The sequence below is a fragment of the Schistocerca cancellata genome, chromosome 8, assembly GCF_023864275.1.
Source record: "Schistocerca cancellata isolate TAMUIC-IGC-003103 chromosome 8, iqSchCanc2.1, whole genome shotgun sequence".
NCBI classification, from domain to species: Eukaryota; Metazoa; Arthropoda; class Insecta; order Orthoptera; family Acrididae; genus Schistocerca; species Schistocerca cancellata.
Window position 1 is genome coordinate 61,914,829 of NC_064633.1, and position 26,508 is coordinate 61,941,336.

Sequence of the window (26,508 nt, forward strand, 5' to 3'; positions counted from 1 at the left end):
GTCCACAGTGACGGGTAACAGAAAGGCACGCGTACACACACGCCGACTGGCGTGAAGTCTGGAACAGGATATGTTATGAATGCACTAAAGAAAAGTACGTAGCGTCTGTTTACTTAACTTTAATTCATCCTTGTGGTACATCGCTCTTGACTATACAAATGAGACTCTCTCCAGATATGGTTAATGGCGCCTTGCTAGGTCGTAGCCATGGACTTAGCTGAAGGCTATTCTAACTGTCTCTCGGCAAATGAGAGAAAGGCTTCGTCAGTGTAGTCGCTAGCAAAGTCGTCGTACAACTGGGGCGAGTGCTAGTACGTCTTTCTAGACCTGCCATGTGGTGGCGCTAGGTCTGCAAATACTGACTGTGGCGACACGCGGGCCCGACATGTACTAACGGACCGCGGCCGATTTAAAGCTACCACCTAGCAAATGTGGTGTCTGGCGGTGACACCACACTTAGTGAGGGAGCGATGGCGGCCGATCAGCATTCATACTCTGACACGGAAACTCAAGCCTGTAAGCAGCGATCGCCTCGCAAACGTAAAAGGCGATGGCACGCACCTTCCGAAGATTGCCTCCTCTGGACAACGGAACAGGAAAGTGACAGCACTGCGGAGGGCACCGAGGACGCGCGCGTGCACACGAGCGCTTGCCCACAGAGTGTACCAAATACTCACGGAGCAGAAAAGGTCGTGACGAGCCCTGGGGCACGCTGTCCACACGGAGGGTGGTAGACGTCTCAACGAACAATGGGATTTATCCAAGGCCTTTCATGACGATTATGCTCAACTGTATTCGGCGTGGTAAACCAGATCCGGCGGTCGTTACAGACGTCTCAGGGTTGATCCACGCCCCCGTACCTTACGCACTGGAAGCAGCTTGATTGGGGACGTGTCTGAAAACGGGGTGCCTGCTGCCATCGCCATAGGAGCTGCCAACAAGAGCTCGGGACCAGACGGCCTCCCGTTGCAGTTTTATTGGGCCTTCAAGCAGCTGTTGGTGCCATGCTGGACAGAGATTTGCCAAGATTTGATGTCTACAGATGTACCACTTCCTCTAAACTTCTTAGAAGGAGTAATACTGCCTGTTCATAAACCGAATGGGGAGTCCCGTATCCACGGTTACCGGCGCTTGAATCTGCTGAAGAGTAACATGAAAATTTTCACCAGGCTAACGGCTAAGCGTTTCAGGAATACAACACAGTATGTAATTTCGCAGGATCAAGCTATGTGTCGATACAGGGAGTTGACACCACTGGCGACTTTGGTCAAGCATCTGACCGAGTTGACCACTCATTCTTGACCGCAGTTCTCTGGAGCATGGGCACCCACACTGCTTTATCGGAGTGGTGTGCGCCTACTGCGCAATGCGTCATCAAAGATGCTCGTTAACGGACGTTTAACAGCAGCCATCCAGATTCACCGCTTGGTGCGCCAAAGCTGCCCATTATCGACGATATTATAAGCGTTGGCCACAGAATCCTTGTTATGCGGCCTACCGGCTCGAAGAATGTTCGATGCTGCGACGTTCCGATGCACGGCATATGTGAACGTCTTGATGCTGGTACTTTGCAGCGGTGATGATATGAGAGACGCCATGGAATGGATGACGACATACGGGGCTGCCCCTGGTGGTCTATTTAACGTCGAAAGTCACTAGCCATGCGAATATGGACGGGATTACCACCCGACAGCGTCACCCCCTTACGTATCAGCGACCAGATGAGGTGCTTGGGTTTAGATGAACGATAAACGCCGCACGACGACCCGAAATTATAGGCGCTTCCTGCGAAAATGGTTCAAATGGCTCTGAGCACTATGGGACTTAACTTCTAAGGTAATCAGTCCCCTATAACTCAGAACTACTTAAACCTAACTAAACTAAGGACATCAGACACATACATGCCCGACGCAGGATTCGAACGTGCGACCGTAGCGGTCGCGCGGTTCGACTGTAGTGCCTAGAACTGCTCGGCCACTCCGGCAGGTAACGCTTCCTGCACCAAATTAGAGCAGGGATAGCAAATCACCACCTGCAGACTTCGAACATCCTCCAGAAAACACAGTATGCCAATGTTTACCTAGCGCCGCCCACCCTGCATGTCGCACAAGCACTTCAAGCATTATGGCGACTCTCGGCTACTTCACCCTCCCCCCAAGGACAGGGGAAGAGTAGGGCTGGTAAACGTTTACAATAGAGCGGTGGTCATGTTCGTTAGTTCACATTTAGGGTTCTGGCATTGCTGTCCCACCAGCCTTAGGAGCTTTGGCGCCAGCCTCCCTCGCGTCCCCAGTGTCACTGCAAAACATCCCAGCACCGTTCTTCTACCTTGGCGGTTATTATTTGGAACTTACTTTGGCAACGGCGATGGAGATCTACTGCGTCATGCAATGCATACGGCATCCGAATGTGGTGGAAACGATACACCCCATCATGCAATGGCGTATCGTGTGGCGGACAGTTCACACAGCCTTACTCGCCTCTAATGTCCGGTCCAATTGATACGTGACAGTCAACATGAAACACATCACACAGGTACAGCTACATAAGATCCACATGGCAGAATCCCCCAACAATGTGCAGTGCAATGTGACTGACACAGACGAATGCCGCCTTATCTGAGCAGAGGCTGTGCTTCGTCAAACCAGTGTTGGGTTTCCTACTGACGGCAACACTGACACATGTCACCAGTCAAAGTCTTCTTCATCCAGACGAAACATACTATCTGAGGACCAGAAGCAACGCCGTCTCGTTGATCCGAGGCCATGCAGTCCATTACTTATTCAGTGATGGCCCAAACGATGTACTCGATTTCTGGAACTACACTCCTGGAAATTGAAATAAGAACACCGTGAATTCATTGTCCCAGGAAGGAGAAACTTTATTGACACATTCCTGGGGTCAGATACATCACATGATCACACTGACAGAACCACAGGCACATAGACACAGGCAACAGAGCATGCACAATGTCGGCACTAGTACAGTGTATATCCACCTTTCGCAGCAATGCAGGCTGCTATTCTCCCATGGAGACGATCGTAGAGATGCTGGATGTAGTCCTGCGGAACGGCTTGCCATGCCATTTCCACCTGGCGCCTCAGTTGGACCAGCGTTCGTGCTGGACGTGCAGACCGCGTGAGACGACGCTTCATCCAGTCCCAAACATGCTCAATGGGGGACAGATCCGGAGATCTTGCTGGCCAGGGTAGTTGACTTACACCTTCTAGAGCACGTTGGGTGGCACGGGATACATGCGGACGTGCATTGTCCTGTTGGAACAGCAAGTTCCCTTGCCGGTCTAGGAATGGTAGAACGATGGGTTCGATGACGGTTTGGATGTACCGTGCACTATTCAGTATCCCCTCGACGATCACCAGTGGTGTACGGCCAGTGTAGGAGATCGCTCCCCACACCATGATGCCGGGTGTTGGCCCTGTGTGCCTCGGTCGTATGCAGTCCTGATTGTGGCGCTCACCTGCACGGCGCCAAACACGCATACGACCATCATTGGCACCAAGGCAGAAGCGACTCTCATCGCTGAAGACGACACGTCTCCATTCGTCCCTCCATTCACGCCTGTCGCGACACCACTGGAGGCGGGCTGCACGATGTTGGGGCGTGAGCGGAAGACGGCCTAACGGTGTGCGGGACCGTAGCCCAGCTTCATGGAGACGGTTGCGAATGGTCCTCGCCGATACCCCAGGAGCAACAGTGTCCCTAATTTGCTGGGAAGTGGCGGTGCGGTCCCCTACGGCACTGCATAGGATCCTACGGTCTTGGCGTGCATCCGTGCGTCGCTGCGGTCCGGTACCAGGTCGACGGGCACGTGTACCTTCCGCCGACCACTGGCGACAACATCGATGTACTGTGGAGACCTCACGCCCCACGTGTTGAGCAATTCGGCGGTACGTCCACCCGGCCTCCCGCATGCCCACTATACGCCCTCGCTCAAAGTCCGTCAACTGCACATACGGTTCACGTCCACGCTGTCACGGCATGCTACCAGTGTTAAAGACTGCGATGGAGCTCCGTATGCCACGGCAAACTGGCTGACACTGACGGCGGCGGTGCACAAATGCTGCGCAGCTAGCGCCATTCGACAGCCAACACCGCGGTTCCTGGTGTGTCCGCTGTGCCGTGCGTGTGATCATTGCTTGTACAGCCCTCTCGCAGTGTCCGGAGCAAGTATGGTGGGTCTGACACACCGGTGTCAATGTGTTCTTTTTTACATTTCCAGGGGTATATATTATTAGGAACTCCAACTATAGACATTAGTTTTCGAACTACTGTACGTCTGGAGTGCACTACACAGTCTGCCGTGTAGCTGGATCATTCATTGCGAGAGACGATGAACATGTTGAAATGCAGGTGACTTTGAAACAAACAACGATACCCAACAAAAGATATGAGAAGACATGCTGCGATGACCAGGCAAACACGAGGGTCGTAGTTGCAACTAGTAGTGGAGTGACTGCTCGCTTTTTTTCAATCGGAGTGTGGACCTCCCTTTTCTTTTCCATTACAATAATAATAAAAAACCATTTAAGAAAAGCGGATAAGATGGCCGCTCGTGTAAAGCGGGAAATCCGGTTCGAGTCTCGATCCGGCACGAATACAGCTCACAGTTATTCGTATTGGTAACTGCGAATAAGTTTCATGGGTTTCGTAAGGGCTGTAGTCGCCGCAGTGGCCGTTCCTTTGGGCGTGTATGCGTGTTGGAAGGGACACTGCATCGCTCTTCTTAGCAACACAGGCACTGCAATATCGTATTTACCCGCTGCTACCAAGCAGTGATTTTCAATTAAAATGTCCTCCCCTGCATGGGAATTACGTAATGTGTCTATTGTAAGTAGGCTGTTTAGTTTTTTATGTTGGTAACGCCACGTAGCGCTCTGTATGAAAATCACCGACTGTGCTATGTGCAGTCTGTGGCTGGTTCGCATTGTTGGAATATTTGCTATTGCAGTGTTGGGCAGTTGGATGTGAACAGCGCGTAGCGTTGCGCAGTTGGAGGTGAGCCGCCAGCAGTGGTGGATGTGGGGAGAGAGACGGCAGAATTTTGAGAGCGGACGACCTAGACGTGTGTCTATCAGAAAGAGTAAATTTGTAATATTGGACTTTTGAACATTATTAAGGTAAATACATTGTTTGTTCTCTATCAAAATATTTCATTTGCTAACTATACCTATCAGTAGTTAGGGCCTTCAGTAGTTAGAATCTTTTATTCAGCTGGCAGTGTTGGCGCACGCTGTGTTGCAGTAGTTTGAGTAACGAAGATTTTTGTGAGGTAAGTGTTTCATGAAAGGTATAGGTTATAGTTAGTCAGGGCCATTCTTTTGTAGCGATTATTTAAAGTCAGATTGCGTTGCGCTAAAAAAATATTGTGTGTCAGTTTAGTGATGATCAGAATAAGTAAAGAGAGAAATGTCTGAGTACGTTCAGCTTTGCTCAGCTGTTTGAAAATCAAATGACGTGGAGGTTTTCCAGCACTGTCATTTATAAAATTTTTCTAAGGGGATGTTTCATTATGAGAACAGTTCGTGACACAGGGAACGACAACACGTGGGCCTTTGAGTCTGGCTGTGAGTCGTGCATGGATAGCCAAAGTAGTTAGCCGACGGTTCGCCTAATGCGGGTTATCCGTGTTCGAGTCCCGGTCTGGCAGAAATTTTCACTGTCGTGCGTCCATACACAGATGACGGTTGTTCGTATTCGCCGCTGTGAATACATTTCACGGGTTTCGTAACAGCTTTAGTCGGCGTAGTGTCTATTGCTTTGGGCACGCATGCATGTAAACTCAGGCAGCCTCTAGTGCAGTTTTCATTTCTTATGAACAGTCAGCTACATAGCTCCATGCGCATCAGCGTCAATTGCTGTCACATCAGAAGGGTAGCAAGTTGCATGTCTAGCATTATGTCTGATTTTAAAGTTTACTTCTTCGGTTAGCCTTGCTATGATGGGCAGGATGTATCAAAGCTGTGCGCAGACGCAAGAGAAACTCGCCGCTGTTCACGAACAGCCGAATGCTCATTTGGCTACGGTCAGCCACCTTCCGACTGCTTCCTTGGGACGTAGCGGTGGCAGGTAATCTGGCGCATTGCAGGGGCACAAAGCTGTCGTTTGTTTCGCTCGTGGACTCTGCTGCCGAGGCACCTCATAAAGTACCCGACACGGTGGATCTGCCCTCACAGCAGAAAGAGTGGCGGGTGGTAACGCATTTGCGTCACTTGATGCGGCCGGCCCATTTAGAGACTGGACGGGTGACCTCGCCAATTCACCATGTGATTGGACAGGTAGCTGCTCCTCCAGCAGGGTTCGGGAAGGCAGGGATTTACAGGTACTAGCTATTAGGAGCTCCACTTTAGGTGCGTTATAAAGTCCCTTTGGGAGATAGCGTTCAGGGCTGGAAAGAAAGCCAATGTGCAGTCGGTATGTGTGCCGAAAGTGAGGGGAAGGGGGGGGGCGGGGGTGGCTCATCCGAGATGTGCGACGTCTCCTGCAGCTATCGGGCGCGCAGGGTGCAGTCATCTGCAATGTGTGACTCACGTTGCACCTACGACACCTGGGCTGTCGACAGGTCATACAGCGACTGGTGGAAGTGGTGAAGACTGCTGGCCTCAGATGTAAGGTGCAAGCAGAGCTCGCAGAATGCAGCGTTGTTACCAGAGTAGAGCGGCGATCCTGTGGTTTGGAGCCAAAGCACTTATCAACTCTGGATGGTCGGCTGCAAAAGTCTAGACCTGTATTATCGGGCGAGGATTTGTAGAAATCCCTTTGATAGATTATGGGTGCGCTACATAAAACGAGCAGCTACTCAGATAGCAGAGTACTTGTGAAGTGCACATGGTTTTTTTTTTAGTCTAGGCGATAATTTAAGGTACTCTGATGAACACTTGCCAGTCATTACGCAACGGAGGAAGTCACACCATACTCGAGACTAAAGACACTTAAACTGTAAAAAATTTATCAGTAAATTGTCGAAATATTCGTAACAGTTCCTGAATTTACTACCTTCCGGAAATGTTCTCACGCTCAAATTATTCTCGGGACTGAAAGCTGGCTGATACACGAAGTGGAAAGCTCTGAGATATTTAGCAAGTCATGGAACGTATTTCGGAAAGACAGCTTAGGGGTCATAGGAGGGGGAGTGTCCATTGCTGTTGACAAAAGTGTTGTCTCGGAGTTGTGTCGGAGGCGAGTGTGACAGTAAAGTTATCCTGTCAAGTATAACAGGGCTTAGAGAAACCATGTTAATGGGTGGATGTTCTTACGAGGCACGCAATTCTGCTGGGACAGTTCTAGAGTTATTCAAAGACTGGCTGACTGGGTGACTGGCTGACCGATGTGGCAGCTCATAAATACCCAGCTCATGCAATGGTAGTTGGAGGCGACTTTAAGCTATCGAGTATAGACTGGGATGTCTACGGGTTCATTGCAGGGGTACAGACAGGCAATCGTACGAAGTACTTTTGAACATTTTTTTCTGAAAACTGTCTTGAGCAGCTAGTTCGGCAGCCCACAAGCAGTGAAAATATCTTATACCTTGTACAAACAGGCCGGACCTTATCGACAATGCCAGTATACAAACGGGGATCAGTGATCATGATGTCATTATAGCAACTATGGTTACGAAACTTAGTCGAGAAGGCATGGAGAGTGTTTCCGCTAAAAAGAGCAGATAAGCAGTTGTCAGCATCTCAATTAGACAGTCAACTGACTTCACTTAGTTACAGTGGAATGGACGTAGAGGAATTATGGACAAAGTTTAAGCAGATTGTAAATCGTGATCTGGAGAATGGTGTACCCAGTAAGTGGATAAAGGATGGAAAAGACCCACCATGGTTTCATAACGAGATTCGGAAAATGCAGAGGGAGCAGAGGCTGTTGCTCTCTCGTTTCAAGAGAGAACGCACAAAGGACGAAAAGCAAGGGTTAGCAGAGATTCGTGGGTCTGTGAAAAGTTCTGTGCGCGAGACACACAAGTCACCACCGCCATACCTTAGCGAAACATATGGCAGAGAACCCGAGGAAATTCTGGTCCTATGTGAAATCGCTAGGTGGGTCTAAGGCTTCCATCCAGTCACTTGTTGACCAGTCTGGTGTGACAGTTGAAGACTTAAAACGAAAACAAAAGTTTTAAATTTCACATTCAAGAAAACGTTCAAGCGGGAGGAAAGCGCAAACATACCGTTGTTTGACCATCGAACAGACTCCAGTGTGGACGGCATAGCAATAAGTATCCCTGGCGTACAGAACGAAGTGATAGGTTTGAAAACAAATAAGTCAACAGGTCCGCATGGAATTCCAGTTCGGTTTTTCAACGAAAGCTCTACGACATTGTCCCCTTACCTAGCAGCAAAAAAAAAAAAAAAAAAAAAACGTAACATCAGTTTGCTGCAGATTCATTGAACTCATTCGCAGATCGAATATAAATTTTCTTGAGACCGAGAAGTTTATGTTCATGAGACAAGCTTATCCTCAGGAGTGCTCCCAGGGAAGTGTTTTAGGACCACTCTTATTGTGTATATACATAAATGATTTGGCGGGCAAGGTGGACAGCAATCAGCGGTTGTTTGCTGATGATGTTGTGGTGTAGGGGATGGTATCAAAGTTGAGTGACTGTAGGAGGAGACATGATGACTTAGACAAAATATGAAGTTGATGTGACTCATGGCAGCTAGCTCTAAGTGTAGAAAATTTTAGTTAATGTGGATGAGTAGGAAAAACAAATACATAATGTTTTTACACCATTAGTAGTGTCCTGCTGGACACTGTTCAAATGTGTGTGAAATCTTATGGGACTTAACTGCTAAGGTCATCAGTCCCTAAGCTTACACACTACTTAACCTAAATTAACCTAAGGGCAAACACACACACCCATGCCCGAGGGAGAACTCGAACCTCCGCCGGGACCAGCCGCACAGTCCATGACTGCAGGCTGGACACAGTCCTGTCGTTCAAATATATGGGTGTAACGTTTCAAAATGATATGAAATTAAACGTGCATGTGATGATTTTGGGAGAGGAGGCGAATGGTCGACTCCGGTTTATTGGAAGATTTGTAGGGCAATGTGGTTAGACTGTAAAGAAACTCGCATGCCAATGCCACCTGTTCGTGAGTACTGCTCGAGTGCTTGGCATCCGTACCAGGTCTGATTGAAGAAAGACATCGGAGCAATTCAGAGGCGGGCTGCTAGATTTGTTCAAATAGCTCTGAGCACTATGGGACTTAACATCTGAGGTCATCAGTCCCCTAGAAGTTAGAACTACTTAAACCTAACTAACCTAAGGACATCACACACATCCATACCCGAGGCAGGATTCGAACCTGCGACCGTAGCAGTCGCTCGGTTCCGGGCTGAAGCGCCTAGAACCGCTCGGTCACTGCGGCCGGCGCTAGATTTGTTACTGATACGTTCCCTGGAGGGAAGGCGACATTCTTTTTGAGGAACACTACTGAGAAAATTTAGAGAACGGCATTTGGAACTGACTGCACAACAGTTGTACTGCCTCCACCATTCATTGTGTGTAAGGGCCACGAAGATATGATACGAGAAATTAGGAATCATACGGAGGCGTGTAGACAGTCGTTTTTCCCTCGCTCAGTTTGCGAGTAGAACAGAAAAAGAAACGGCTAATAGTGGTACGGAACACCCTCCGTCACGCACCGATCATGGATTGTAGAATATCTATGTAGAAGTAGATGTAGATGCATGTCGGAAGGAACACTGCATCGTTCTTCTTAACAATACAGGCACTGCAATGTGGTACTTATTCGCCGTTAGCAGGTAACCACTTTAAATGAAAATGTCCTCTCCTGTACTGGAATTGCGTGATGTGTGTACGGGTACAGTCTGTGACGCAGGGACGACGGCATTGGCAGTTTTCATGTGGCCGAGAGTTGTACAGCAGTTACCAAATGTAAGGAAGGCTTTTGGCTGTTACTTACCTCGTAGCATATGAAAAGGGTAGTTGCTACTTACGAAATGGCGGAGGTGCTGTGTTGCAGACAGGCACAACAAAAAGATTGTCAGACAACGAGCTTTCGATCAACAAGGCCTTCGTCTGAGACAGAACACACACACACACACACACACACACACACACACACACACACACACATAACACCTCACACACACATGACAGCAGCCAGGGACTACGGTCACGTGAGTGTTCGTTGCTTTTGAGTGAGTGTGAATGTGTATGTTCTGTCTTCGACGAAGCTTTGTCGGCTAAAAGTTAGTTTTCTGACAATCTCTTTGTTGTGCCTATCTGCGACTCGGCATCTCCGCTATGTGATAAGTAACAACTATCCGTTTCATAATATTGTTATTCCCGAACACCAAAAGCAATGTTGTCAATTTGCTCATGGGACACCCAGTCCATTACATCCACGCAGCAGTTACCAAATGTAAGGAATACTTTTGGCTATATCTTACCTCATAGTATCACAAATTATCGAAGATAAAAAATATAAGCAGACATAAGCTAATTATTTGAAATATACATGTAATATTGAATCACCACTTGTGTTGCACCTGGTCTGGCACACATTTTAGCTTATCGCTGCTGATTCCGCATTATGTCACGGTGCAGTAGACATCAATAGTTCCTTTCCTTTCATTTCTCCCCCTCCACCTACAATTTACGTAAGAATTTACTTGTATTGCAGTATATGCTGCCTGTGATTAGGTATGAAATATGATATTAGTCGGATGCCCATCACCACGGCGCAGTCACAGTCTAGTTCTTTTGATACTGTCATCCGCAACTTTTCGGTATACTCGCACCATTAGTTCTGAAATTACATGCTACATTTCGCTCTGCAGCTCTGAGTGTGATCGTAGCTTGTTGGCGTGCACACGAGATTTTTTTAAATACTCCCTCAGAAAGAAATCACGTGGTATCAAATCACAAGATCTAAGTCGCCATTTCACGTCACTATTGCGAGGAGTCACCTCGCTGGGGAATCTCTCTTGTAATAGGTCGACTGTCGCAACCTTGTAGAAATCAGACCTCTCCAGCATTCGGAAGGTCCATCTCAGGCCACAATAACTCCTTTAACATATTGCGGTAGTGTTCGCCGTCCTCTGTTAATGCATATCCGTCACCATCTTCGAAGAAGAAGTACGGTCCAGTGACGCCCTCGGACCAAATTCACACTACCCGGTTCTAGGCGCTTCAGTCCGGAACCGCGCGACTGCTACGGTCGCAGGTTCGAATCCTGCCTCGGATATGGATATGTGTGATGTCCTTAGGTTAGTTAGGTTTAAGTAGTTCTAAGTTCTAGGGGACTGATGACCTCAGATGTTAAGTCCCATAGTGCTCAGAGCCATTTGAACCATTTTTCACACTACCAGCTTAGTCGATATGGATGTAATGGCTGTTCCATATTTACTCGAGTATTTTCTGCGCCCTAAGTCCTGCAAATCTGCTTGTGTGCGAAGTCATTCTACAGAAAGTTTGCATTGTGTTGAACATTATTTTCTTGATGAAATTCTTGTCCTCTCTTTGATTAGTAAGCATCCAATGGGCAAATGCTCAGCGTTTTTCATGGTCGTTTGGCTTCCGTTCTTACGTCAGTTGGGTTTTGTAGGCTCAAAAGTGCAGACCGCGTTTCAGAATTCGTTGCTTTCTGGTTCTGGGAATATCTAGTTTTTGGGATATTCAGCGAATGGGTTTCACCAGACTTGCATTAATGCTATTACTTACGATGGCGCTTTTTCCGCGTATGACACCCCGAGGTTTTATTGTCCACAACCTGAATGGATTTCTCAGATTTAGCAACCAGTCCCATAACAGTGGACTTATACGGTACATTACGTTGGCAATACTTTCCACGGAGTTTGTGAACGGTCTCTGGACAAAATTGACCACGAGTGTAATACATTTTCACTAGGGCAACACACTGTTCCGTCGTGAAGCGCTCTGTTGCTAACCACTAAGGAAAGAGATGAAAATCGTGCAATCGCCTGCGCTGCCGACTTACTAGAACAGGAATGACCGGCATTTCAAAAGTTTCTCCGTTCATAGGACACCTTTTAGTTTGAGTCTGTATGTAAGAAACCACGTTCCTGAGTGGTGTGCGGTACTCAGATAGAGGCGGATGGGACGGGCGTTGCGAGAAGAGTTTCGTGTTAGAGAGAAGGGTAGGTCAGTCCAGGTGTAAGTTTCCCACTTATTACATACTAACCTTCCTTCCTTGGATTACTCAGCAAGTGGTTTCCCTACCAATTCCCGCCACCACTCGATATTGTCAGCAACATTGTTTGCTAAGATGTGTGTGTATTTTCAGCAGCAACTGCCACCTGTTCTTGTTGCTGAGCCACAAGCCACACGTATTTAGCAGCAAGCGATGCCGCTATACTCTTGTCGTCTTAAGTTTCGCAATTTCTCACATCAATTTGACAGTAAAATTTTCATAATGTGCCTGTCGGAATCACATATCGCATGTTGCTCTCCATCGGGATGTTCAAAGAGGAATTAGTAGTCCTCACGAGTTGATGGACGTCGACGACTTCTGCTGTGAAGAGCGCTACTACAACAACAGGGGTAAGAAGGGATGAGGCAGAGTATGTAATACACAGTTTCCACTCTGCGCTAAAGTAACTGTTCCAACCTTTCTACAGTACTATCAGAGACTTGGCAACGGAACCTCACACAAAATCTAGCACGTGATAGCGGGAATCTTACGTTCGCCTGTCACTTTCGATGTTGTGACTCATTGTCATGGATGTCACCTACATCTAATACACCGAAACAGTGAGGTTGCGACCCCCTTTGTTACCTTAGTATAGAGAGTGCAGCTGGTATCCGCGTCATGTTGACGCGTTGCACCTCACATTTTAGCTTGAGTTTTAGTTATTTTTATAACCATCTTGAAGATCAACGCTTCACTGTGAGATAGGTAACCATCAAATTACTGAACATGGGACCACCGTCTGAGATAGGTAAATACCGACAGCATCATTATTAGGAGACGAATGATGGCATCCTTTGCTTGGAATGATTGCAAAATAAATTAAAATGATCGGGCTGTTATCTCATGGTTGCTGACTGCTATGGACAAGTACAAAGTCTGTTGACAACGATCTGTCGACTTCACCTGAATCCTTTGGGAGGAGAAAAAAAAAACAATTCGGAGGAGGTAAATTTAAAATAATTACAAAAGTTCTTAACAGATACATCTAATTACTCTAAAACCAGCAAACAAAAACATTGTAACGCAACGTACACAGCATGTCTTCAAGCTATGACAAACTAGGAAAGAGAGGCACGGTAACTGAGTCTGACTCGCGCTCCTTTTCAGATACATGAAACATTTTTCCCTACTCTATTATGTTTCGGGAACAGGCCATTTCAGTATCGCTGATTATCGATAAATCTCCACTACGGTGTCACAGAATAGAGTTATTATTACACACAGACTGTTACAGACAAAAAAACGCATGTAAGGGAGCCTGGCTGTTTACAAACATGAACGAAAATATGTGGTTCATCCAATAAGTAACATTTTAATGTGCATTACGGAATTGAGGAATGAACGTTAGTACGCAATGTTTCTTTGGAGTTAAACGTATTAGAGGATATGCTGGTGCTGGACAAGCATTGGGGAGTTTTACGTAAATGATCATATCTACAATTCCGTGTAGTGATCTTTAGATAGCCCGGAATGTAATTTGCGTGACCAAATGCGGATATGTACCGTTATTAACCAGAAGTAGTTATCGTTTCCTATTTGATTATTTGTTGAAGAGTACGTGCAGCCGACTGAACAGTTTACGAAATAATTAAAAAAATTGTTTTTGCCACGAACAGATTTTCACATTACGGAATTTGTCGTAAGAAACTATTTCCTTAATTATCACTACGCGTCGAATAAGTCTTAACCTGGATGCAGTGCTGTGATACGGCAAATAGTACAGTGCAGCGTGCAGTGGTGGGTGCGTTTAGCACAAGTCTCGTTCCAGCACGAGATTCATTCCACAACTAAGTTTACAGTTTCTTTTCAAATGGAAAGATAAGGTGAAGTACTGAGCCGACAACTTTAAATTACAGTCATTTTAAAGTAATAGTATCGGATTTTACACCCTGACTGTTTTATGTTGCCAGCATTGTCTGTAAGTTACCTAAGTTCAGCAGATATTGTCCCGGTTTTATGCAGTTCCAACTATAAGATTTTTTTTTAAGTCAGCACTGACACTAAAGCAGGAATACCTCTGTGCAATGATTATTAAAAATACTGCAAAAATATTTTACGTATTTCTAGGACAAACTGTGAGGAGTTTTGACTACTGTTTGGGAATCGCATGGGCGGATCGTGACAACCCACTCATTAAGGGAGCTATGAACACGAACCCGGATGATTTCAACATTCTCGGTGACTGCAATGCTGCCATTTCTTCTACATCTTCATGATGAGTGTTCTATAGACACTCTTGTCTTCCAAGATGACAACAGTCATTTGACATGGCTGCATCCGTACGTCCTGGTATGGCGAACACTCAAGCACCCTATTCCATCCCGACTGATGCTTTAAATCACCTCATCACCTAGCCTAAGGTCTCATAGAAAATGTTTGGCAGCATTTGCGACTGGAGCTCCATGCGATCTGATATCGTCAGCGAGTGGCTCTGGCCGGTTGTAGTGTACCTGAACAAACTTGAGGACTGTTTTGCTCGTCATATTGGGTTCGTAATCAAGGCTGGTCACACGATGTTACCGTTATTTCTCCTGGGACGACAAAAGTATTTTTTTCCGTTGTGTTGGTTACACTTTCATTAACACGACATTGTCATTGTTGTTTTTACAGTTTTATTACGCCCATTAACCTTGTAGAACTGAAGTGTCAGAAGCAGTTTTTCTTCACTTAACTAATACATGGAATAAGTCCGCTGCTGAAAGGAATTCACGTTATTCACGGACGTTGTAACTTAAGTGTTTCGTAGAATGCTGCGAAAGCGCACACTACTCACCTTTGATGTACTCGACTTCCTCCGGCGTGAACTCAATGAGGCGGGACCTGGGGTACCCCTCAGCCTGACTGTTCTCCGCCACCCTCTGCTTCACGACAGCTGGGTAGTCACCCTCTGACGTGAAGATTGGGTGACCGTACAGCCCGGCCTAAAACACGATTAAATTATCACAGATGACTAATGATTAGACGTCGGATTATAGGCAAAAACCTATTTTGTTTCTCATTAAATAAAGACAACAGAAGTTGTACATACACAAATTACGCCAATTTATGATCGAAAACGCTAGTTTTATAGCACCTAAAAATACCTAATTTCAGGTGAGTTCCTGATTGTATCTAAATTTTAAAAATCCAATAAAATGAAATTTTTTATGACTAACATTCTCTCGTGGTGTTCCCAGCTAATAATTAATGCAAATATTTTATCGAAAATTGTAATTTTATAGTTCCTTAAATACCTAATATCATGTTAGAACCTGATTGTACCTCATTTTTATAAAATGTTCTACCAATGTTACTACAAGATGTTTCACTGCATGACAGAATGGCGATGTACTTCCAACATCATGGATGTCCGGCAAATAGCTCGCGTGCGGTTGAAACGATATTGAATAGCATATTTCATGGCAGCTGGACTGGTCGTCGAAGCACCATACCATGGCCCGCACGTTCACCGGATCTGACGCCCCCGGATTTCTTTCCGTGGGGAAAGTTGAAGGATATTTGCTATCGTGATCCACCGACAACGTCTGGCAACATGTGTCAGCGCATTGTCAATGCATGTCTGAACTTTACGGAAGGCGAACTACTCGCTGTTGAGAGGAATGTCGTTACACGTATTGCCAAATGCATTGATGTTGAGGGACATCATTTTGAGCATTTATTGCCTTAATGTGGTATTTATAGGTAATCACGCTGTAACAGCATGCGTTCTCAGAAATGATAAGTTCACAAAGGTACATGTATCACATTGGAACAACCGAAGTAAAATGTTCAAACATACCTACCTTCTGTATTTTAATTTAAAAAAACTACCTGTTACCAATTGTTCGTCTAAAATTGTGAGCCATATGTTTGTGACTATTACAGCGGCATCTATCACAAAGCGAAAAAAGTGGTCCAACTAAAACATTCATATTTCTTTACATACTACACGAATATGTAATAAAAAATTGGGGTTCCTATTTAAAAAAACGCAGTTGATATCCGTTTGACCTTTGGCAGCGCCATCTAGCGGGCCAACCATAGCGCCATCTGAAACTTCCTGGCAGATTAAAACTGTGTGCCCGACCGAGGCTCGAACTCGGGACCTTTGCCTTTCGCGGGCAAGTGCTCTACCATCTGAGCTACCGAAGCACGACTCATGCCCGGTCCTCACAGCTTTACTTGTGCCAGTATCTCGTCTCCTACCTTTCAAACTTTACAGCTCTCCTGCGAACCTTGCAGAACTAGCACTCCTGAAAGAAAGGATACTGCGGAGACATGGCTTAGCCACAGCCTGGGGGATGTTTCCAGAAAAAAAAATATGTCGAAGCGAGCAAAGGCAACGATTGATAACACTCTAATCACAGTCTACTATCTCCATGAGCGAGGCTACCCGCTAAAGGAAAAACTTGTAATAGACGTCGCTGATATTTCTCCCTCAGCCGCACAGGATGGTAAAGTCCGCAGAAGACCATCATAACTGCAAACAAATGACGCGATCCACTTGGACTTCCACCGATTACGGTGTCGTCGAGCGTTTCGATCTAATTTAGATCGTCATCTAGCAGCCGCAGCGCACTGCAAGCTGCGTGAAACGTTGAATGTTCAGCGTCATTTTCAGTCCTCCGAAACATGCGCCTTTTACTACACACTGTTCGGAGAGCCACAAGTAAAACAGCATTCACTGTGTACACTCTACCTAATGCAGCGTCCTGATAAACGCCTAGAAAACCCTTCCATTCACTGACCGCGTCGGCGTCTGCTGAATACGCATCATTGTTTGTCATAAATATAGTAGGATGGCAATCGTTGTACATAAGAGCTGGAGCAATACTATCTTCCTGACAGAGATTAGTGTGGCACGGAGAGGATTTTCTAAAGGTTCCTGTAGTGAAATGAAATAGTTGACTGTTTTCTAGCCGCGCGGGATTAGCCGAGCGGTCGCCGGCACGGTAACTCAGCGTGATCGGTCAGAGGGTTGGCTGCCCTTTGTAATTAAAAAAAAAAAAAAAAAAAAAAAACGCGTTATTGGATCAACGACGAACTGAAACGGGTGTCTTGCGACGTCCGTACCGAGCAGATGCAACGAATGAAAACGAAAAAAATGAGACTTAAGCCGGCTGCTGTAGCCAAGCGGTTCTAGGCGCGTCAGTCTGGAACCGCGAGACCGCTACGGTCGCAGGTTCGAATCCTGCCTCGGGCATGGATGTGTGTGATGTCCTTAGGTGAGTTAGGTTTAAGTAGTTCTAAGTCTAGGGGACTGCTGACCTTAGGTGTTAAGTCCCATAGTGCTCAGAGCCTTTTTTTTAGGGCTTAAAAAAAGGGGCCTAAGCGCTGCAGTCATGGACGGTGCGGCTGGTCCCGGCGGAGGTTCGAGTCTTCCCTCGGGCATGTGTGTGTGTGTGTGTGTGTGTGTGTGTGTGTGTGTGTGTGTGTGTGTGTGTGTGTGTGTGTGTGTTTGTCCTTAGGATAATTTAGGTTAAGTAGTGTGTAAGCTTAGGAACTGATGAGTAGACTACGGATTTTTAGGTCGTAAAAAAGTGTGTTTTAGGCACCTAAAATAGGCTCCTTCAGTAGTTCATTTAGGCCATATAAAAGCTAAAATAGGCTCTATTAAAAATGATGCAGAGAAAATAAAAATAAATTAAAATACACAGTGGTGACAGTATGAACATCTTACTAGTCATTAAAACAAGGAGAATGCTGTGCTCTGTAACTGTCTAAATATTCAATCTACAACATTAATGTTGAACATAACTCTAAATATTTTTGAGTTCCTGCAAGATAAAGATCTCCGTAAAAAACGCTGTGGCAATGGTTTAATTAATACACTCGTAGTTTCACATATTCTGACCATAGTTGGCTTCACAATAAATAACCAAAATCTTTTCTAGGTTTTCTAGTGAAAAACTGTGGCGCTTGTCAGTCAGAATCAACTTATACGCAGATTAAGAACGTTCTACATCAACAGATGTGACAGGGGCGTACTTCATTTTCGGCACATGTTGGACAGGAATGCTGCAGTCAGGAGTGCTGGATTTTCCATTAAGTATGTCGGCAGCTGCACACAACTCCTTCAGGCCATTGTTCTTCTGCAAAACCGTTTGCATTTTTGCCCGTACTTTTCCCCCTACCTCACCTGGCGCTTCATTAATTTTCATTTTGACTTCTTCAAGCAAAGAAATATTGTCGTAGATAGGTCTCCCTCAGCCTTATAATTGTGAAATTATTCTTGCCATAAATGTGTAGTGGGCCGTAATGTAAGATAAGTCCCGTTTTAAAGAAGAATTTTTGAGTAACTCCATTGCTGCAGTTACGGATGCAGCATGCTCCGGTATATTTTCAACCATCTTCTGGACAGCTGAGAGATGCGTACTCTAGTATTCTGCTGCTATCAGCCACGTGCCCCAGCTGGTGACAGGCTCTGGCGGCTATGGGACATCTGGAAGCTGTTCTTTGAGTGCCTGTATTCTTGATGGTACATTAACAAAAATTTTCTTCACCATAGATATTACTTTATTTACTTTAGGAAATTTTAGCCTTACTTGCTCTGCTATGCGGTTGATCCCATGCACTGCACAAGTTAAGTGCAGCATCAATAGTAGAATACTTTTAATAGTTGAAACGGTGCTATCACATATGCAGCAGCATCAGTGACGGCCAGAAGCACCTTATTCTCATTCACTCCGTTTGGGTATAGCATCTTAAGCCCATTGTTCACAAACTGTGCTATTGTTTGTTAGTTACTTTTTGCAAGCTGTTTTGAGTAAATCAAATGAGTCCTGGCTGGAGCATCTCGATCTAGCTTGCCAATAATCAGGTTTGCAATGTAACGGCCAAGACTGTCAGTAGTTTCATCCACAGAACTCGACATGCAAGATTCTCCAACATCTTCTCGGATTGTGTGCAATGCAGCATTGTAAGCTGAATCCACATAATTCTTACGTAAAGTTGACTCTGCAGGAATAGACTGATGGCAGTACTTCTCAAGAAAACCTCTGAAAATAGGGTTTTCTAGTTTCCGAAAGGGGATGTTTGCTGCCACAAGTGCATGACACAAATCACTGCAGAGCTTGTTTTTTTCGGAGGATTCACCAGATTTATTGGTTAAAAGAGTTTGCTTCAATTTTGACTTTCGTTCAACATTAGCTTTATGTGCGATTCCATCTGCATGCTGAGTTAAGTGAGATTTCTTAACACTCGAAACCTAATACGAGAGAAAAGGGAAATGCAGTTAGAATCGCATATAAAGAGTATTTCGTATTACTAAAGGATAGCGATAAAAAATAATCCTAAGTGATAGGAAAATAAGAAGTCTAAGAAAAACATCAAAAACTTTGTTGCATGCTCGGTAGAAAATAATTTTCCCACCTGTTGTATAGGCTAATGCGGAAAATCTTGCAGCCACTGCCTTATATGAGTAGACTTTGAACTACCTGTTTTCGGCATGGCGTAGTAATCTCACACGGAAACTTTAGTTTAGTCATGAAACGCGTAAGTACCAACTTATATGCAAATTGGAGCTTAGGAAAAAAATAGGTTTTAACCTAAAGATCCGTGATCTATTTTTTATATATGAATAATAAAACACCTATAAAGAGTATTTGGTATTAACAGGGATAGCGATATAAAAAAATAAAAAAAGACGTGTTAGGCAAATACGAAGCATGAGCGCATATCAACTAGCCACCTTGCTGCACGCTGGGCAGAAAATATTTTTTTTCCATCTGTCGTATAGTGTGGAAAAACTTGGAGCCACTGTCTTATATGATGAAATAGGCACTTTTTTAGGATATTAAAGCCGAAATAGGCAAAAATAGGCACTAACGTCGAAATAGGCTTTTTAGGTCCTATAGAATTAACGCTATTAAGTGTAAATAGTCATGAAACGCAAAAGTACAAATTTTTATGTAAATAGGAACTCAGGAACAAAATAGGTTTTTACCTAAAATCCGCGATCTACTGATGACCTTAGCAGTTAAGACCCATAAGATTTCACACACATTTTTTGAACTGTTTTCTAAACGAACATCCGAGTGCACAACGGTAGGGTATCGTTCGTGAAAAGACAAACGCCAGACTGCTTACGAGGTACTATTATAGCGACCTAACTGATCTTTGGTCACTTAGTAACGCTCAACACTCTGAAAACCAAACGTCTCCTGGTGGCTTCCCTCATTCACGTGTTTGCAAATGTATTTGATCGATTCTATGCCAGTGCAATATTCGACATTCAGGTGAGCTTCAAATGCACGTGAAAGTACTGGTGAGTATTGTGCTACCAACAGATTGTCTACTGCAATACTTTCACCGCGGCAATTTCAGGCGCACGTCCGCGATACACCGGACAAATGTTCCCAGTAGCAAAATGTTCACCAGTAAAAATTTCGCTAACGAATTTTTTCGGAAACCTCTTCCGGCAACGGTCTTCTTTCTTGCTAGGTGTACTGGTATATAATGAGCCACATGGACCATGTATCATATTGGTTTTGACAATGCTGTGCAGAATCGGATCTGTGTCGGGATTTGGTATTTCGGCGCTAATAACTTGATCAATGTCATTGGACCTAATCTTCTCTTCGAACTACAAAAGGTTGTGCGAATGAGGCAAAGCAAGCTTTTGTCATTCTGTCGAATACATATAGCACCGTACTGCTCCAGATAACTTTTCTTTAGTAAGCGGGTCTATCAGGCGATTTTGTTTTAAACGAAATACTGGAGAAATCAAGTCGTGCCTGTCGTTGGATGCCTGGCCAGCAAGTTAATTCGATCTCTATTTCGGGCCACTTTGGATAGTTGGTCTAGTAATAAACAAATATGCGCCGCCGTATTTTCTAACATAGCAAAACGTACGCTCTGCCATATTCCTGGGAGCACCAGTAAATGTGGAAGAGAGAATCACCATCTTATCGAAATTTTCAGCATCAGAATCTTGCTATAAAGTGTCTCTATGGTCAATGAAATTTTCCGCACTTCATTGTCTCTGATCAGCGCCGATGAGTACTGATCGTTCAGTTCCAATTTTTGCATATACGTCTACTAAAAATTGGTTAAAAAGGCCTCGAAATCGGTGTAAGTAGGTACGTCGGTACTTACTTAGCTGGATTAAAAAACTGTAGAACTTCGTTGCAGAAGGTTTCTGTTAAAATTAGGAGAACCCGTGGGAGGATCAATACTATACACAGCAAAATTGTAGCCGTCTTCACCTCGGCAAGACACTGAAGGCTACTGTAACGAATCATAAGCGCGATGTGTTTCTCTGAAGTGGATCATCATGAGTTCGTAACACAACGTCTCTTCAGTCACATTCCTGCTCGACTAACAGGATAGTGAGTTCATTTGTAATTGGTGCATTATTACGACCCGAGTGAGATTTTCTGGGTCATATGCAGCTGTAACTACAAACTTGTAATTATTGCGCTAGTCATTTGGAACTGATTGAAGTGCCGCTTTAAAGCTGTTGACATACGGGTTCACACTGTGTAGCATATTCTGCACACTTCTTATCAAACCTGAATTTAATTAGGAATACTTTGTTGCCTAACATTTGCCTGGTCTTGTTAATTAGCTACAAAATAAATTTGTGAAAACCTTGGAATATCTGTTGGCAACAAAGATCCAGTCAAATGTTAAAGCCGCGCGGCCCTCGCGGCTCCGCCCGTCTGAGGTTCGAGTCTTCAAAAACGTTCAAATGTGTGTGAAATCTTATGGGACTTCACTGGTAAGGTCATCAGTCCCTAAGCTTACACACTGCTTAATCTAAATTATCCTAAGGAGAAACACACACACACCCTTGCCCGAGAGAGGACTCGAACCTCCGCTATGACCAGCCGCACAGTCCATGACTGCAGCGCCCTAGACCGCTCGGTTCAAGACTTCCCTCGGGCGTGGGTGTGTGTGACGTCCTTAACACACGTTAGTTGAAGTTATATTAAGTAGTGCGTAAGTTTAGGGACCTATGACCTCAGAATTTTGGTCCCATAAGACCTTACCACAAATTTCCAAAAATGGTACACGTGGCACTGTACCTTAAGAGTAGGCATAAAAGCCCCTTCAGTGATCCGATTCGGCCGTCAGGAGTGGCCGAGTGGTTCTAGGCGCTACAGTCTGGAGCCACGCGACCGCTATGGTTCAAATGTTCAAATGTGTGTGAAATCTTATGGGACTTAACTGCTAAGGTCATCAGTTCCTAAGCTTACACACTACTTAACCTAAATTATCCTAAGGACAAACACACACACACACACACCCATGCCCGAGGGAGGACTCGAACCTCCGCCGGGACCAGCCGCACAGTCCATGACTGTAGCGCCCGAGACCGCTCGGCTGATCCCGCGCGGTACCGCTATGGTCGCAGGTTCGAATCCTGCCTCGGGCATGGATGTGCGTGATGTCCTTCGGTTAGTTACGTTTAAGTAGTTCTAAGCTCTAGGGGACTGATGACCTCAGATGTTAAGTCCCATTGTGCTCAGAGCCATTTGAACCATTTTTTTTTTTTTTTGAGTGATCCAATGCGCACGAAAAGAAGTCATTTGGAAAGCGCTGTTGTAGGCCCTTAAATTCTCCAAAATGTGTTTAAACAGCAGATGTTCTGCATTTAATAAATCTTTCAATGGCCCTAGCGGGTCTTGTAGTGTTTCTTAGGAGAACGTTGCCACATGAACCACACATTCCCTTGAGTTCTCCGTGACAATTCAAAGCACGGTAATGCGAGCATATTTCGTGCAGTGAGTCAAGTAGAGAATAATCGACATATTTTATTACGGAATCTTAGTCAGATCCACTTTTTTCTTCTTTTTCTAACCACTGTAGGTCCTCAGTATTGCATACCGTCGGCTCGTCATCACTACTGACTGACAGCCTAAAAACGGCATGTCGCACCCGGTCTGCCTCCAACTACGTCATTCGGGTCTCATTGGATTGTGTTTGCCGCACTTCCTTTAAAGGACCGCTGTCCTGTTCCAGGTGATGGACGGTTGCCTCGTCTCTATCAGGGTAGCGGCTCCTAGCAACAAACGAAGCTCATGCCACTTCTCTGTCTCCAACAGCCGCGAAATTTCATTACGGCTACCATAAGCGGATAAACGTGCTTCTCTTTCATGGTGCGTTTCTAGAGAAAACGAGATTTCGTGACGGGTGCGGTCATCGGCCAAACGCATTTCTCGTTCGGAATTCGTATCTACCGATCGGGAAGTCTCGTTACGCCTACGATCAAAGGATAACCGAATCTCACCCTCTTCGTGAGGTTCTGCTCTTCGGGCTGCAGCGTGACGAAGTTCTCTCTAGAGACCGTGACACAGCGTTACGGTGTGTGTCAGGATTCAAACGTGATTCGTGTTCACAAGAAGTCTCTTGAGATCGGGACGAAGCAGTGCTAGCACGCTGCAGTGCTAAACGCTCTTCACACTCCGGTTCACTTTCTGTTAATCTTCGCAATTGTGCTCGTTTGGCTTGAGCAGATACAGAAGAAAAAATGGTTCATATGGCTCTGAGCACTATGGGACTTAACATCTGAGGTAATCAGTCCCCTAGAACTTAGAACTAGTTAAACCTAACTAACCTAAAGACATCACACACATACATGGCCGGCCGGTGTGGCCGAGCGGTTCTTGGCGCTACAGTCTGGAACCGCGGGACCGCTACGGCCGCAGGTTCGAATCCTGCCTCGGGCGTGGATGTGTGTGCTGTTCTTAGTTAGGTTTAAGTAGTTTTAAGTTCTAGGGGACTGATAATCTCAGATGTTAAGTCCCACAGTGCTCAGAGCCATTTGAACCATTTTTTAAGACATCCATGCCCGAGGCAGGATTCGAACCTGCAACCGCAGCAGCAGCGCAGTTCCGGACTGAAGCGCCTAGAACCGCTCGGCCACATTGGCCGGCTTACAGAAGAAAGGTCAAGATCGTTTCGGGAAGGCATTATTAGTCATCGAAAAACTTATCACCGGTAACAGGTATACCCGCTGAAGAATTAATTCAAGAATATAAGAAGCTAAAGGAACGAAGACGCTAATACGAAATCACAATAATTGTGTCACTTCACTTATACCGATAACACCCGATGAAACTCTCTGAGGAAATGTACGTATAAACGATAATAGTTGTACAGATTCAAGAATCAGTTCCAGAATGTCTTTCTATAACCTGATTAAACTGTTAACATTGTTGTTATTATTATTATTATGATAAAACGTTCCAAAATACTACTTTTTACGGATTCTATCATTTCTATTCTGGTTCATTTGGTTTGGTTTTATAAAATTTCTGCTGTTCCGATCTTTTCCTTCCAATATAATGACAGGATCCTTACACGAAACTGAGTCGATATACATAAAATTTTTTTTGTCAGTTTTACTCATTACATGAACAACTCTCGCTTGACCAAAATTTTGATTATGAAAAAATTGTTTTCACAAAAGTGAACCTAAAGGTTCCCAAGACAGTTTCTCTGTATCTCCTGTAGATTCAGAATTTCCCTTGCTGACGCAGTTAAAGGAAGCCCTCTGTATATATAGATAATTCTGCTACTAGGCGTTGTATCAAGATGAAACATGCGTCAGAATTGAAGTTAGACCTCCAACAACGCAAACGCGAAAACCACATCCAAGTTCATGCAAACGTGATGCGCGTACTAGCATATGGACAGACAGACAACAAACAAAAATTCTAAAAATAATTGTTTTGGCTTCTACTGCTATTAAAAAGAGCCCTCATATTACGTTTTCTTAAATACCCCCTATGTATAGACATCGGCCAATTACAATTTCTTTATATCTGTAGATGAGCCAAAACATTATAATCACCTACTTAAAAGCGTGTTCGTCCATTTCTGGAACGCAATAAAACACTGATCATGCGTGTCATGGATTCGACAAGTACTTGCTAGGTTTGCAGAGGTTTGTGGCACCGGATGCCAACGAGAAGGTCACACACTTGCCGTAACTTACGGGCGGTTGGTTTGTGGGCACGATAGCGTCCGAGTTGGGTTTCATCGGACTCAGATAAGCCGAGTTTGATGACCAGGATATCAACGTGAGTTCACTAGCATGCTCCTCAAACAACTGTAGTACCATTTTCGCCTTGTGATAAGCACAGTTTCCCTGCTGGAACATGCCATCGCAGTTGGGGGGCTGTCTAGGGTAAGGGATTACAAGTGCTTCACAATAATGTTCAAAAAATGCCTCTGAGCACTATAGGACTTAACATCCGAGGTCATCAGTCCCCTAGAACTTAGAACTACTTAAACCTAACTAACCTAAGGACATCACACACATCCATGCCCGAGGCAGGCTTCGAACCTGCGACCGTACAGTCACTCGGTTCCGGACTGAAGCGCCTAGAACCGCTCGGCCACCGTGGCCGGCTAATAATGCTCACCTATACCACGGGTGTCACGGTGCCCTCAATTACTACCGCAGGTCCCATGCAAAACCAGGGGAACGTTCCCCATAACATAATACTTGCTCCTACCGTCCGTGGCGCGCTGCATGTCTCGAGCAGTCTGGATGACGGCATATCTGGACACGGCCATCGATATTGCTCAAGTCGGCGGATTTCCGCATTTGCGCCACTTGTCTTCCCTAGAATGTTTTCCCATTCGTCTCCGCTCCGCTCGTGTACTTCTCTTACCTCGCCACGTGCCCCCAGCGCCAGCAGGCTTCATACAACTTTGCGGTGGGCAGTAGTCGTAATATGTTGGTTCATCATTGTAGATTTTGCTAAACGGAAAATGTATCGTGGTACTTTCCATAAGACCAGCTGAGTGCCAAGCGTTGGCCGGGTATCCACTACTTCTAAATCTATTAGTCTAACCCCAACTTGCCTCCCTCCTCTCGTTCTGTCCATCACCCCCTGCCGCTCTCTCTGTAGATCTCCTCTTTTCCCCCTCTCTATCTGTCCATCACTTCCTTCTCTTTTCACTCCACGGTATCACCCCCATCCTAATAGAAGTGTGCTTGTGCTTAACTCCACAGTATTTCTTTCCAGATAGTAAGTGGTATATGTACAGCGTTTCGTTGCAATCGATCCAGGATATTAGGAGGAGATTTTTACTCGCAGCTTTGCCCGCATACACACACGTCACATATACCGAACCTATTTCACACATATTTATACACATATTTTACCTGTATCTCTAGCGAATTTAACCCTGCAGTTTAGTTTTCAAGGAACTCAATGTTTATGACGCCATGTCTCCTGATATATGTGTCGCAAAACGAAATTTGGAGATACATTCTCTGGTATAAGTAAATGCTGTCTGCTAAGCGTGTTGCGATTACAGTTATTAGTAAAGAAGTAGTGCCCTAATAGTTCTTGCGTGATATGGCA

General features: G+C 45.2%; 1 protein-coding gene across 1 annotated transcript in view; it reads right to left on the bottom strand.

Moving 5' to 3' along the window:
* Positions 1-26,508, bottom strand: part of LOC126094948 (myrosinase 1-like) — a 105,319-nt gene that overhangs the window by 20,699 nt on the left and 58,112 nt on the right. The window contains exon 7 of the mRNA XM_049909601.1: positions 14,979-15,126. Within this exon, the coding sequence (XP_049765558.1) occupies positions 14,979-15,126 (148 nt within the window). The remainder of the gene's footprint in view (positions 1-14,978; positions 15,127-26,508) is intronic.